This window comes from Castanea sativa, chromosome 3, assembly GCF_040712315.1.
Source record: "Castanea sativa cultivar Marrone di Chiusa Pesio chromosome 3, ASM4071231v1".
Classification (NCBI taxonomy): Eukaryota; Viridiplantae; Streptophyta; class Magnoliopsida; order Fagales; family Fagaceae; genus Castanea; species Castanea sativa.
The window spans coordinates 6,222,529-6,238,150 of NC_134015.1; the positions used below are offsets into that span (position 1 = coordinate 6,222,529).

General features: G+C 38.6%; 1 protein-coding gene across 1 annotated transcript; it reads right to left on the minus strand.

Moving 5' to 3' along the window:
- Window positions 1-10,685: 10,685 nt before the first annotated feature.
- LOC142629597 (pectinesterase 1-like) lies at window positions 10,686-15,085 on the minus strand. The gene is made up of 5 exons (XM_075803606.1): window positions 14,805-15,085; window positions 14,609-14,666; window positions 14,334-14,418; window positions 13,951-14,158; window positions 10,686-11,364 (listed from the first exon to the last, which is right to left on the minus strand). The coding sequence occupies exons 4-5, from the start codon at window positions 14,048-14,050 to the stop codon at window positions 10,907-10,909; spliced, it is 558 nt and encodes a 185-aa protein (XP_075659721.1). The 5' UTR covers window positions 14,051-14,158; window positions 14,334-14,418; window positions 14,609-14,666; window positions 14,805-15,085; the 3' UTR covers window positions 10,686-10,906.
- Between the last annotated feature and the right edge of the window lie 537 nt (window positions 15,086-15,622).

Here is a 15,622-nt window from a genome sequence, read left to right on the forward strand (position 1 = left end):
AAGTGCTGGTAGCCTCAGTGTTTTTTAGCTCCAACTCAAAGGAAGATAGGACTTGTTTTCCTTTGTCAGCTGTAGTTGTTGGAGGGACGGTGGGCTCCACACTTTGGCTTGGATCTTTCTCGACACCTCCACACCCTTCCTTCTCTTTATTGGAACCTGTATGTTCTGTAGGATCCGGAATGGGTTCAAGAATCGCATGAGGGAGAGCAGAAGTGGCTGTCTCAGGGGCAGGTGCGACAACAAGAGCCTTATCTATCTTCTGTATGTCAAGGGGAAGCCAAACGTTCTCAGGCTTCCTCAGCTCGGAAGCTGAAGGAATCCCTGCTGCGTTTAAGGCTTCGCCCTAGACCTACTGACAGTATTCTCGGCACAAGGCCGCGAACGCCTCTGTCAAATGGTCTTCTGTCGCTGTCACCCCTTCCTTGTAACTAGTCTTCTTCGCAGCCTCCAGTGAATCCTTGAAGGTGCGAGCTTCCTTCTTCATCTGCGCAAGCTCCTTCTCCAAGTCAGAGCGTTCCTTCTGTGTGTTGGTAAGCTCTTCGTCCTTTTGATGGAGAAGCTTGCGCTGCCCCTCCACTTGAGTCCTCATCGTTCTCAGGTTGGCCTCGGCACCATCTCTTTCTCTTTTTAGGTTGGCCAGCTGAAAGGAGAGTTTCTCATTTTCTGCTAGGGTCTGGCCCAGGGACTTCTTAGTCTCCAGCCGAATCTCCTGCTCCATTCTGGCTTTCTTCCGAGAATCCTCCACAAATTTCTCGGTAGCAAAGACCTCTTAAATGGCCTGCGACAAAGTATCAGAGAGTTAGATGCAGGAAAACACTTACTAATAATCTGATATCATGAAAAATGAAATATTCATAAGAATTGAAACTTACCAGGGCTAATTCCCTTTTCAAAGAAAGGAACGGTGAGGCTCATTTTTCAAGGCTTCCATATCCTTGGGCGTGAAGGGGGACGTTCAATGCCTCGGCTCGGCCGGGTGGTGGGTGTGGCCTTGTTGGAATGCCCTGTCTTTGGGACGGGCAAAGATTGGTGCTCCGTCCAATCTCAAATCGGGAGATCGGGTAGCCGGTGCTCGGCGCCGCGGCCATGTCCCTTATTTCCCGCTTTCAACGAACGAGCACGTCTCCTTACTTTGTCCGGTTCTCTTGCGAGCTTGTTATGGCTCTTTGTCTTGGCTTCTTCGGCTTTTCGCCACCAGCCTCCTCGACCTCCCCCTTCCTTTTCTTCTTGGGCTCCTCAACCGGAGGTTTAGGATCGGCTGGAGGAGGGGGTGGTGGCAAAGATGGAGGAACTTGGGACCCTCCCGCTCTTTTTTGGGCGACTTTCTCGCCTCTCTTAGTCAGAAGGCCTTGAAGCACGTCCATTTCCTCCTCCTCGGAATCGTCGTCAGGACGGGCAACGATTAAACCTGCAACTCCGGAGGCCTCGGTGGGCTCTTCTTCCTCATCAGAGAGTACGACAAACTGGTTTCCCCGGGGTCTTTCGACGTCCTCGAGCTGAAACTGGTCTATCTCCTCGTCCAACGTGTGTAATGAGGACACTTGCTCCTTCGGGACAGCGGTTGCCTGAGAGTGCGTCGAGAGAGGGATCGCCATGATGGGTCGCGTGTATAGGATGGTGTTGAGGTCGTCAGGGATGTTGTAGCCGGCAAGAAAGTGCGGCCTTGCTACGTTTATTCTCTAGCGCCTCCTATCCCTCGCGATAATCGCGTTCTCTATCTCCTAGAAATCCGACGATATAGGGTCGTACCCTAGTATTACGTGAGCCGCTCTAAGTTGCAAATCTTCACTCACAAACACTTCTGAGCGCAGTACGCGATTTAGGTCGGCAACATTGCAGTGGCTCAGACGTGGGCGCACGAGTTGTTTATCTGTGAGAAAGGATACCAAAGAAGCCAAGTATGGTCAGATCTGTAATTAACTCCTAAGGAGTCACACCTGGGTATCCCCATACGACTGGGCAGTGAGGGCCGTCGTGCCAATTGCCTGAGGCGATGAGATAGTCGTCCTTCATGCCTTTATTAGACTTGGGCAGACAAGAAATTAACCTAACTACACTAGACTGGGATTTAATGTAATAACCTACGCTTTTAAGTTTGTGGCATTCATACATGAAGACAACATCATGCCAAGTGAGGTTCAAGCCCATCTACTCATTTAGAGCATCGACACTTCCTAAGACCCTAAATACATTGGGTGCACATTAGTCTGGGCACAACCTGTGGTTACGAATGTATTCCCTAGTTACGCTTCTCATAGGGAGGGTCGTCCCACCTTCTATGAAGGCAATCATAGGAATGATAACCTCTCCCATCTTCCTAGAACCACCTACGGCTTCCGCCGGACAGTATTTCAAACCTATGTCACTGGGAATCTGGTATTTGGCCCTAAAGCCTTCCATCCCAGCGGCGGTATCAACTAAGCACTTAAATCTACCCATCTAGGAGAAAAGAAAGGGCAAGTTTCAAGAGGAAAGTGGTTAAGGAGAAAGCCGAGGGCAGAATCCGAGGAGAAAGGAGTAGAGAAAGTACCAAAGAAGCCAAGTATTGTCAGATCTGTAATTAACTCCTAAGGAGTGACACCTGGGTCTCCCCATACGACTGGGCAGTGAGGGCCGTCGTGCCAATTGCCTGAGGTGATGAGATAGTCGTCCTTCATGCCTTTATTAGACTTGGGCAGACAAGAAATTAACCTAACTACACTAGACCGGGATTTAATGTAATAACCTACGCTTTTAAGTTTGTGACATTCATATATGAAGACAACATCATGCCAAGTGAGGTTCAAGCCCATCTGCTCATTTAGAGCATCGACACTTCCTAAGACCCTAAATACATTGGGTGCACATTAGTCTGGGCACAACCTGTGGTTGCAAATGTATTCCCTAGTTATGCTTCTCATAGGGAGGGTCGTCCCACCTTCTATGAAGGCAATCATAGGAATGATAACCTCTCCCATCTTCCTAGAACCACCTACGGCTTCCGCCGGACAGTATTTCAAACCTATGTCACTGGGAATCTGGTATTTGGCTCTAAAGCCTTCCATCCCAGCGGCGGTATCAACTAAGCACTTAAATCTACCCATCTAGGAGAAAAGAAAGGGCAAGTTTCAAGAGGAAAGTGGTTAAGGAGAAAGCCGAGGGCAGAATCCGAGGAGAAAGGAGTAGAGAAAGTAAGAACTTACAAGTTTGTAGTTATGCGAAGTTCCATGGGTTTCTGGAGAGAAAAGATGATGATTGATGCTCTGATGTGATTGAATTCTGAAGAAATGAATGAGGGCGCAGATTTCCAAACGTCATGACGTGCGGGAGGCGGCCTCGAAATTGGATTCTTCCCGCCCAAATTTTTAGGGGGGGACACAGGCCGTTAGATGTTCATCTCACTGTTGAATGTGGGGAACAGGGTGTAACTTGCGGTCATAAATGCGCGCATTCTGGAATTCGAAGCGCCAAACGACATTTTCTAGGAATGAAACGGTCTCCACACGCGTGTTGATCTAAGAAACGTGTGGAGGGAGCACGGGTTGGATCAAAACTCTATTTTTCTCTTCGGATGAGGAAAAATAAAGTTTTGAGGGGCTATTGTGGGGAATAAAAGGACCTAAGTAAGCATTTGGGTCTTGGGCTTTATTGATGGGTGCTAGTTCGTTTTAGACTAAAAACCTCTAGAGCTGCAAGTCGGCCCATAGGTCGAGAGTCCGAGGATTCGTCCGAGGACGAATCTCTCCTCGGAAAGACCCGCGAAGATCCTGGGATTCGTCAAAAAGATCAAGGCAGTGTTCTGGACGAACTGTTGGTTAAGAGGGGGATCTAAATACCCTTTAGACACCACGGAGTGAAAGAAATATCTTAGAAAAAGGCTACTACCTCCACATTAAAGACCCTGCACCTACCTCCCTGGCCGCATTAATGGGGAAATGACCCCTGAATAGTAGAAGTCAGCCTTCTTGCTATCATTTGAAGACTTCCAGAGGGTGGTGGATGGGACAGGTGTCTAATGGGGTGATTTGCGTTACACGTGGATAAGGAGGGAAGAAGAAGAAGTATTTAAGGAAGGAAGAGAGTAAAGAAAAAGGGGGTGGCGAGACAAATACTAAAAACTGTAATCTTTGAAAGAAAAAAGAGAAATAATACATAAATCGTCCTCAGCTTACGTCCGAGGAGATTCATTTGCCTTATTCGTCCGTTGTTTGCAAATACTGTAACATTCTAGCCTGTTCATCAAGCTTCGAATATCACTAAACTAGATTGCGAGCCCACACTCTACAAATTTCATTGTTTAAGGCTCATTAGGCCTGAGCCCACGTGTGTTTTTGGGTCCAGACGCAATTGTGCACTTACACTTTTTATATTTAATCAATTTTCTATCTCCATTCTTTGTGGAGTGATGTTCATTATCATGGTTTTGGATGCTCAAATCTTGGTCTCATGGCTACCTATGGGATCTACACATATTAGAAAATAGATCTTTCAAAAACTGAAAAAGATTTTTGTTAAAATTAATCTGTTAATTTTCATGGAAGATATACAATTGCTTCTGAATACCACACTACAAAAAACGGGGTCTAAAGCCGCGTTTCAAAAACGCGGCTATAGACCCCGAAAACGCGGCTATAGCCTATAGCCGCGTTTTTTAAAGCCGCGTTTACAAACCCGGCCTAAGCGACGCAGCAACAGCCCCTGTGGGTCTGTAGCTGCGTTTTTACAACCGCGGCTAAAGATTGGACTTAAAGCCGCATTGTATAACCAGGACTATAGTCTGAGACTTATAGCCGCGTTTTTCAAAAATGCGGCTATACGTTTTTTTAAAAACAAAAAAAAAAAAAATTTCTGGGTTTTTTTTTTCCCAAGAAATTCAAAATTCAAACAAAAAAAAAATTCAAAATTAAACGCGAACCCAGAAAATTCAAAATCAAATACAAACCCAAAAATTTCAAAATCAAACACAACATACTCACAATACAAACACACCCAAAAAATTCAAAATCAAACACAACATACTAACAATACAACCACAACTTGCTCCAAAATATAAGAACACAAACCCATGAATCTCCTCTCCTTCAACAAAGCCAACCCAAATCTAACACTAAATACATTCAAGGAACACAAGTACAAGCTCAGAAACACAAAAGAACAAGCTCAAGAACACAAACCCATTTAAACATAAGCACAATATCAGGGACACAATAAAATAACAAAAAAAAGAAGTAGCTGCAAAGAAACAAAGAAAAAAGAAACAAAAAAAGAGTTGTGCTGGAGTGAAGAAGAAAAAAAAAATGTCGTGACTTGCAGAAGAAATGAGCAAAAAAAGAAAGAAAGAAAAAAGATGCAGGAACTCCAAAGGAACAAAGAAAAAAAAAATAGAGTTACGTTGAAAAAAACAAAAAAAAAAAAAAAAAAAAAAAAAAAAAAAGAAGAAGAACCTGAAGAGTTAGTGGAAAAAAAAAAAAAAAAAAAAAAAAACCTGAAGATTTAGTGAAGAAGGAAGGAAAAAAAAAATGAAGAAGGAAAGGGAGAAGAACCTGAAGATTTAGTGTTTTTTTTTTTTTTTTACTTTATCTAAAAAAATAGTTAATGTTATTAGATTTTTATTAGAATTTTTTTTTTTTAGTTTACCTTAAAGTTAATAAATATTAACAATTTTTTTTATTTATTCCAAAAGAAAAAAATTTTGATAAGAAAAAATAATACTTCTAAATTTGTTACTTTATTATTAAAAAATTGATGATGTAGGATAAATGTTTATACCAAAAAAAAAAATACTAATGTAGGCTAGTAAAATTGTTAGTTTATAATTTTTTTTTTTTAAAAGAACAAGAAGATGTTCATTAAAACACTTATTGTTACTTTATCCAAAGAAGTTGATAAAGATCAAAAACTTTTTGTTTTTATCTAAAACCTTAAGTGAATGAATTTATTAAAAAAATCTAAAAATCTAAAAAAATTTCTGCAATTTGGTGAAGCCACTTGACGCAACCACGGCTTCTAAACCCAACTTTTATTATATAATATATGATATGATTTAAATATTGAATTTATTGATAAATTATAGGGAAATTAGTTTTTAGCTTAGCTATAATAAGTTCACATTAGTGAAGTACGTACAATTCTCAAATTTGAGCCCTTGAAGGAGTAAATGCTATCGATATGATTTATTTTTTCATTTCCTTATTTATGTTAGCATATAGCTAGAAAATACTTCTTGTCAATTTTCATATTAATTTTATATTGATGGTTTTGAACTATTACCGCCAATGAGTTATAGCTTAATTTACACTTGCTTCTTTCCTAATAATAGATTAGAAGGTCGAGATTCATAACCATTTGGATGTGTGACTCACTGGTGGTAATAATAAAAAGATGTTTTAGTTGACATTTCCACTATTATATTATCTAATTAAATTTAATACTCGTTTTGATATAGAAGCTTAGAAATTCCACTACTAAATTACTGTTTGTTTGATAAGTCTTTGGAGGATTGTTTTTTTTCTGATAAGTCTTTGGAGGATTCTTGAATGGAGTTTGATAATTAAGGATTTAGGAAGGTTAGGATGTTATTAAAAAGAGGAATCTTGACTTAATCTTGAAGGAATTTGATGCTTGTGTGGTATTAATTAACTATTATCCTTGAAAAAAAATTTGGAGTCTTCATTAACCTTTGCATACTGCAACCAAGCATGGAACAGGGCCAAACATCTAATATAGAGAACAATCCTTCCTACATTTATTGGACTTTATTTATATGCAAGAAACAATATAAAGTTCATCCATGTCATAGATCTTCTTAGTTGGTGACAAATTCTTGGTACAAGCATTTGAGCAAGATTCCACACGAACTTCAACTTTGTGTCCATGTGTGAAATAAAACAGAAAAGAATAAGTAAATTTATTGGCAGAAAGACTACAACAAGCCAACAATTAACTACATTAAGTTGGCATTCTATATCAACACATTTCCACTCCTCCACATAGAAATAGAAATTCAGCACCTTTAACCTTCCTGTTGAGTTATTTAGACCACTTAAAACATAATTAGATTAACCTAGTTAACAAGCCAAGTTATTACTTAGTCCAAATTCTAGATCTAGGTTAACACAATCATATAATCATATCAATGTAAAGTGCGGAATATAAAAACACAAAGATATGATGACTCAGGAAAACCAAACCGGTAAAAAACCTAAGGAGGATTTAACCTAACTATCCTCAAGGTAAACCTGAATCCACTATGAAAGAATTGAAGTTGTACAATAGCGACTTAGACCACTAACATCCTATTGCTACCCACCAGTAGAACTTACTTACACGACCACGTGCAAGCTCCGAGACCACGGACTCATTCTTTCTTGGATTCTCCAGCAAGTACAAGCACTCCCGCTTGTGTATCTTTAAGCTCTTATGGCAGCAACTGAATGATCATCAAGTTCTTGAAAAAATCCCCGTCTTGATAATCCTCAGGTTGTGTGAAGGCAAGCACCTCCCAGATTTCACAAGAGATTCACACAAACAGCAATATGAGCAACCTCAAAAACGTGGCTAGGATTTTTCTTTTATACCTAGGGCAAAATATAAAACCCTACACGTCATATGGGCTTAGGGCTGAGTTGAAAATTTTACAGAAAAAACAATCTGCACGACTTTCAATCGGTCGAGTCTAATTCTCGATCGATCGAGTCAGGCAGAAATGCACAGTAACTTCTGCAGTTAACTCGATTCCAACTTTACATGAATTACATAATTTGAGCAAGTCTAAAACACGACTAAACACCCGTTTTGATCATGGTTTGTCAACAATACACATTAGAGTTCTAATACATTAATTCCTAAGTACTTAGAACCTAACACTTCCAATAGAAAATAATAATAATAATAATAATAGAAAGAAGAGGATTAGAACACAAGCATAGACCACATAAGTATATTTTAAAATCATATTATTGAATAGGGAATACCCCGCAAGACTATTGAAGCTTATATGCAGTAACTTCGGTTATTATAGTCATGTGACATCATTGTGCTATGATCTAAAACTAAAGTATGAGGCTTTTTTGAGTAGTTCATGCCACTCTATTCTAAATAATTGACAAAATTATTGCTGAAAGTACTCTAAATAAAAATAAAAATTAGTTGAAATAGTAAAATAGAACTCATAAATAGTAGCAAAAATAAGCTAAATAGTAAAATAATTTTCATTTTTTATCCTAACCTAAACGCACTGTGAAATTGATAACACTTATTTTTATCAACTTAGTTCAAGTCAATCAAAGGAATTTGGGTATGGTCTTGTGTTACTGATGTGTGTGTTTAAAGGTGTTATTACTTATTAGTGGTGGGTATATTTAGTGGAGATGCGATGGGATGTTCTAGAGATTTGGTTGTCAGGGATTTAGATTTTTCTTGGAGGTTAGTTTCCATAAGGGTTATGGAGTTGAGGGATGTCAGGTTTAAGAGTTGGTTAAGAGGCTTTTGATTTTTAAGACTTGGTGGATATCTAGTTGGGACTGAATGGGGATATTGGCCAAGTTTCCAAGACCGGTCTATTTTGAAATGACATGAGCAGCCAATTTTTCAAAATTTGACAGAGTTTTCCCTCGAGACACTCACCTGGGTCTCACTGGAATCACACAGCCATTCTCATTCTCCGAATCACCCAGCGCGTGAAAACTACACACTCTCTAACCCAAGGCCTTAATTTGCCCTTCTCCCCTCATCTGATGTTTGAGGACCTTCTGCAATAAATTCAACTCATCTGGTCATTCTTTTATTGATTGATTCTGCTTTCATCCATGGACCAAATCCATATGGTTCTTTGAGCATTAATTTTTCATTAGAAGAATTCCCCCATGTACATTTAGCTTTTAAGTGCCCCAGCCTGCCACATTAAAAGCAAAACTCAGCTATTCTTTCGTATTTAAATTGGATCCGTAAGTCTGGTTGTGGCTTTCTATCTAGAAAAAAACCACTCCAGAGAGGATTTTCTACTTCTAACTCCACCTTCACCCTTAGGAACTTGCTCGTGCATATCTTCCCATCTCCTGTGATATCCATATCTAGAACCTCACCCACAAAAGCCCCAATCCCTTCTGCATTTTCCTTTGACATATACTCAATGGGGAGATCATGAACTTGGATCCAAAGTGGAATACTAGAGAAATCCATATCTTCAATAGCTAAATTCTTTTGCCACTGTTTCAAAATCAATGGGAATCCTTCAATATTCCAGCCTGTATTGCATAGATCTTCAGCTTAGATCAACAATCTGAATCCCTTTGTTGTTCTCCAAGCTTTTAAGATAATGGCCTTGACTGCATTTTTGTTGATGATTCTATCTGCCAAAAGTTTACCCACCAAGCCTGTATTGCATAGATCTTCAGCTGCCTTCTCACTTGCTTTCAATTTTAAAGATTTGCCTGAGCACCTGTGTTTGCTAGTATCCACAGTTAACACTTCTACCAGCTCATTTTGTTTGTCCTTTTGGATTAGGTGGGTCAATTAGGATGGGTTTTGTGGAAATTGTGGCAGGTGAAGGAATTGGTTTAGAATAGGTTTGGTGGAAAATATGATGGTTGAAGGAATCATTAAGATGGGAAAGGCTGTACAGATTTAAAAGGAAACTTGAGAACAAAATTTAGTAAGATTGAAATCTTGATTAGAGACATAATAAAAATTTCCGTTTATTTTGATTCTTTAAGATGGACCAGTTGTCTTCCTAAAATTTTCGTTTAGCAATGCAAAAATTATTACAACTTGGGGAAATATCATGATCAAGGTTATATTCTATTTATCATCCCAAAGTTATTCTGGCTTCTTGCTGCGCAAAAGCATGATATTTGACCATGCCTAGTATCTCACAAACACCTAAATTCTAATAGCTCGGGGACTCCATTTGTGCAAATGGTCAATTCCTAATGGAGGGTGCAAGTACGAGGCTTGTAATTGTATTTTAGAAAGCAATCAATTGCAATTATTTAATAGATTTGTAAAGTCTTCTATGCAGTCACAAGCTCACAACATGAAGACTTGTGATAATTATAACCGAAGTTTGCAGGCAAACTTTCTACTTTTCCTAACCTCTGTATCATTTTACACCACAAAAATGACCGTCTTCATAGTATGTTTGGGTGTTTGAGAGGTTTTTGGTGTAATAAGTGTTTAAAAAACCAAAAAAACAAAAACAAAAACAAAAACAAAAGAGCACCACATGCTTTGACTGTGATAGTACATGGAGTTTACTTACTATAGGATTTTATGATTGTCCACTTCTTTTAAAATATGCTCTACAATTTCTAGGAAATTTTCTCCAACAATATTTTTTTATTTATTATCATGTCTCTGTATTTAATGGCTGTGTGATATACAAAAAATAAAACTAAAACATTGATAATGATATTTTAAAAAAAAATTTGGTATCCTAAAGACCATCAAATGAACAAAGGTCTATCCATCACCAATGACCCTCAAACAGGACAAGGATGAACAATGAAGGCTAGACACAAAACACATCCTACGTTTTTAATGAAGACAATCAGAATATATTAAACAGAGTGTAGCTTAGACTAGTAAACATTTCAAATGTCTAACATCACAAACATTTGTCTTAAACATTCACCAAATTAAAAATTGTTCAAAAAGGCATGTAAGCCAAGTAGTACCAACCAACTCTCATAATAGAAAAACTTACATAAACATGTAAAGCGAACTAAATGTCTAACTCATTTGGAGACCCTGAATTTTGGACCCAAAAGGCTCCGAGAAAGTTTCTGATACTGAACACCTAGATCTCTGCTTCTGAGAGATTTGCTCAGCATCCTTTCCATTTCACCTTGCTCAGCCGTGAACCTATGCCTATGTTTTGGTGTTCCACATAATCAATTGAATTAAGTTCAGAATGGCTGTTCCAATCAAGCTAGCCATCGGGATGGATGACATGTCCAATGTAGCTGTTAATAATTGCCGTCGCAACTGTGTCACTCCATGGCCGTCCCAAGTAGGTTGAATTTTCCAAATCCTCTAGCCAAATCTTGTTAGCTAGCATAGCTCCAATCAGGGACTTGTGTATAACAATACCCCTTTGATTTTCCATCCCATTGCTACCATCGGCGGTCAGAACATTAACTCGACCAGGCTTTGACTGCTTCACTAAGATTGGACAGTTCTGAAATACAGCAGCTACCTTGCCAAAGATAAAATCGACGGTACCCTTGATGATACAGTTGCGGAAAAACTGAGATCCGATATGAAATCTACAGTTATAAAAGGCCACTTCAGGGGCACTAACCACAAGGGCTACAGCTTGAAGTTTGTCTGGTCCAGCCATATTTAATATCGTCAACTCCTCTTCGATGAAGTTTGGCCCCTTCACGGCTGAACAACAATAGAAACAACAAAACAATTAAGTGTTCCAATCAACAGAAAAAACAACAAATAAATAGCTGCACCAATTAACAGAAATAAGTAACGTAATCAATCAAAGACCTAAAATCATATTCATTTGTGACAGTAATCATGTAGTTAATTTAATAAAAAAAATCAAGTGTTCCATTCACTTCAAAATAAACATTCTTATTCACAAAATACTTACTTTAGAATATGCATTTAAATGGTACAGAAAGTAATTGGAATATTCAATCAAGTAAATAAATCCTGGCTTTTTGCTAACAAAATAGAACAGGCACTGAAATGTAAGAAGGCAAAAGATATCTAATTTGAAATGGAAATGTGTGATGCAGTTTTTCTTTTTAGATGTCTTCCTGCAGACTCTGATTACATGGCTGGATGATGGAGGCCCACTGTTAGTACGTTGAATCTAATTGATAGTATTTGTTAGAACTTATTTAATTTTGGGATTTACTTTAATTTTGTTTTAATAAACTATCACTACCCCCAAAAGTTTAGCTATACTTATCGAAACATCTATTGCTTAATTTGGTGTGCAGAGATGATAAACGGAATCTATTATAGCCCCCACTGGAGTATAGCAGCTAACTAGCGAATAAACTTAAATAACGACTCGTGCTCTAATAATGATTTCTTGATTATCAATATATATATATATATATATAGGTGATTTTGTCATTTTTTTAGACTAATTTAATACTTTACACAAATTAGGACTTTGAAGGGTTTCCTAAGGTTCTCCAATATGTCCTAAAATTTCTTTTAAAGTTCTTGTATATAAACAAGTGAATCAGTGAAAATTTCTTTGAGACACATTTTTTCTATTTCTTGGGGGAAATGGAGGCTTCTTTTCTTTGTCAAAAATAAAATTAACCCCCCACAACATGCAAGAAATTAAAATCATTATTTTTTTAGTAAGTAGTCAAATATTATTGATACGAAACAAAGTACAGAGGACACCAACTTAAAAAGGATCAGGAGGGGTGATCCTCTACAAACAGTGCTTAACTATATCAAACAACAGCAAACCACAAGACTGAAAATACAGAAACAGCACCAACTAACCCACAAATAATAACTGCCAAACTTTCTCACACCAAATACATGACTTGTAAGAATCTTGCCAACAAAAAAATATTAACAGGTCTACCAAATTTCCAGTTGCGAAGGAAAAGTATGCAACTTCAGATTGAAAATCATAGTGCATAGAAAAAGTCACAATGGTTACTGAAAACAGAACCACAATATCAGCTAATCCATAAAAGGCAACACATTTAAATGGGATTGCTATTGTTCAGAACAACCAATATAATTTTCATGTGTAAACCACATATTTCAGTTCAAAAGCTGTTCAAAATGCACAGATGACCCACAAAATTTGAAATTTTGCAACAAGTCGTATAAAATTAAAACAAATCAGTAATTCTCTAAGTGACACCATATCAATTAGATATGATTCTCAAGGCAACATTTTGAGCTGGTATGTGTATAAACTTACCCACAGGAGTGAAGCAATAGTCAAGACATGTAACACTAGCTGAGAGGGATGCAGAGCATCCCTTACTGTATATTCAAGGTAACATTAATGCTTTTAATTAAGTTTGTTATTGAGGGCACCATCCCCTGATATCAAGGATATACTTCAAACTGTATATCTCAGGGAAATTTTAGACAAGTTTATATGAAAAAAAAAAAGAAAAAAAAAAGCCAACTCCATACTCCAATACACACAGAACCACCCTATACTCCAATACACACTATCACAGCACATCGAATCAAGGACCTTAAACCATTGTCTTCTTTGTAAAAAGTTTTTTCATCTATAATAGAAAAGTATCAAACAGGATTGGGATACTTTCAGGGTAATATTACTTCAGCAATTAAAAAATCCAACACAATGTTGGGAATCCAGAAAATCTTTAATAGATTCAAAGTCTCTAAACCATCTATTTGAATTAGTTTTCCTAAATTGAAAATTTCCAATAAATGATATAATATTATCCAACCAGGAACAAATAATCCGATTCAAGCAAACCATCAATGGGTAAGCATAATAATATCATATAAACAAAAAACAAACCAAAAAACTTCTCCTTTATTATTTTCTCACCAACCAAACAAGAGTAACAGAAGCCTTACAAACAATACACACCCACATATCAAGAATGACAGCTTTTTATCAAAGTAAATTCCACCCAGCATTAGTCAAGCTGAAAAAGCCGAAAGGACAAAAAAATTAGGTAAAGATCACTAAGTAAACCAAACAAACTTTAGAGCATACCTTCAGCCCAACAACATAGAAAGAGAAAGGAGAGAGAGAGAGAGAGAGAGAGAGTTAATGCTATATGAGACCAGCTATATTGTCAAGTTTGAAAAAGGCTTGCACAGAGGACAATAAAAATGATCATGGATGAAGAGAAATCCATCCATTGAACTTGTTATCAAACATTAAGGGCAAACAAACAAAGGCTTCAAGAAAACCAAGTTTAGCTAGAAACAATGCAGCAACAAAGCATACAATTAAAAAGAGAACATAGAGGAAGAGTATATTACCAGCTTTCAGTTTTCTCCCTTGAAATTCAAAATCAGCTCTAATTGAATCTCTAGTCAAACCAGTTTCTGGGATGACCCAAACACGATCTTCTTGTATCATCTAATCAGGCAAGGTTGACTTTCCAACATTAGGCCGTCCTACAATTGCTAACTGTAATGGCAGCTTGCTTTGCTCATCCTCTCTACAGCTACTGTCCTCGCTATTTCCCTGATTATCAGTAAAAGAACAACAAAGAATTGCATTAAACAAATTCCATCTTTTTAAAACCCAATGGTGTCCAAAGAGTAACAAGTAGAAATTAGAAATATTCATTTTTTTTTGTTTAGGGGGGGGGGGGAGTGCAGGGAGGTGGAGGATGGGGATTGAGAGGAACTAAACTTACCCCAGCTTCAAGAAATTCAGTTGAGCAAGGAAGCTACAAATAGAGTCCAAAGCTACCTCCAGGGCACAGAATTCAAATGGAGACTCTACATACCATAATTTAGATCATTCATATAACAAGAAATAAAGAAGGACTGACAAGGATCGTTCTAATATTGAGAAAATTAATAAGGATGAAAATAATGCACACTTCCAAAACAACAATAAGAGTCTAACCTCTTCACTAATGAAGATTGTTTTGATTCAAGTTTTAACCATTAAATTAATATTGCTTACCATCTTCTTCACCCGCATCAATGTCATTTTGGCCCCCTAGGTACACTTGATCAATCACCTAGTTCCAATAATGTATGTTAAAACCATGGTGGAAAACAAAAATAATATCATGCAGTACACAACAGTAGATTGAAATGTGAAAAGAGGAATACCACTGGGAATAAAGTGTGTTGTTTCACATTAAGCATGGAGTTACCTTTTTTGAATCTTACGTCGTCTCGAATGATGAGGAGGAGGTCTTGCATGTCCTTCGTCAGATGCCTCGGGCCCAGCATTGTGTCCATGTTTGTGCCCCCCTGTCCCACAAAAAGGTGCTTTTGATATGCGTTTCGGCCGACCTTCTGTCACTGCAGGTAACCCAACAGTCTGCTCAGCCTGAACATGGGGTGGGTCGATGGCTGAAGAAGGGCCAGTAGGGGTACTGTGGGAGGGTGGCTCTTGCTGCATGTCAGGTGGGGTTGGATCAATACCCAGGTCAAAGGATGGAATAGGTGACAACTGAGGAAATGACTGTGGGGTGAGTGGACGAATGTCGGACCCAAGACAAAAATGTGGGGTGGGTGGAGGGATGGTAGGGCAAGGAGATGGATGTGGGGTGGGTGAAGGGATGGTGGGGCTAGTGGAGGGATGTGGGGTGGATGAAGGGATGGTGGGGCTAGGGGATGGATGTGGGGTGGTGGGGCTAGGGGATGGATGTGGGGTGGATGGAGAGGGATCAGGGGTAGGGACAACCCTCGGGGTAGCAACAGGTCGACGAGGGTGACATCTGGCCGGAGCTGTGCTCGTGCTTGGGCCTTCAGTAGTACTTGGGCCCGTAAGGGTAGCTGCCTCCTCATTCAGGGCCTCAGGGATAGGAGATTGTACACGTTCAATCGCATGCACAGCCGTCAGCACCTCAGTAATGTCCTTGTGATCCTCCATGCCCACTGGGAGATACCTCAACAAACAGACATATCCTTCAATCTACACATGGAAAACCACACATTAATAATGCAATACGAAATCAACAATGCC

What these genes read in the sequence shown, in the direction of transcription:
- LOC142629597 (XM_075803606.1), bottom strand. Translation starts at nt 14,050, where the DNA reads ATGATACAAGAAGATCGTGTTTGGGTCATCCCAGAAACTGGTTTGACT. An exon ending in AGGGAGAAAACTGAAAGCTG is followed by an intron (nt 11,365 to 13,950) that starts GTAATATACTCT and finishes ATTGTTGTTCAG; the next exon opens with CCGTGAAGGGGCCAAACTTC.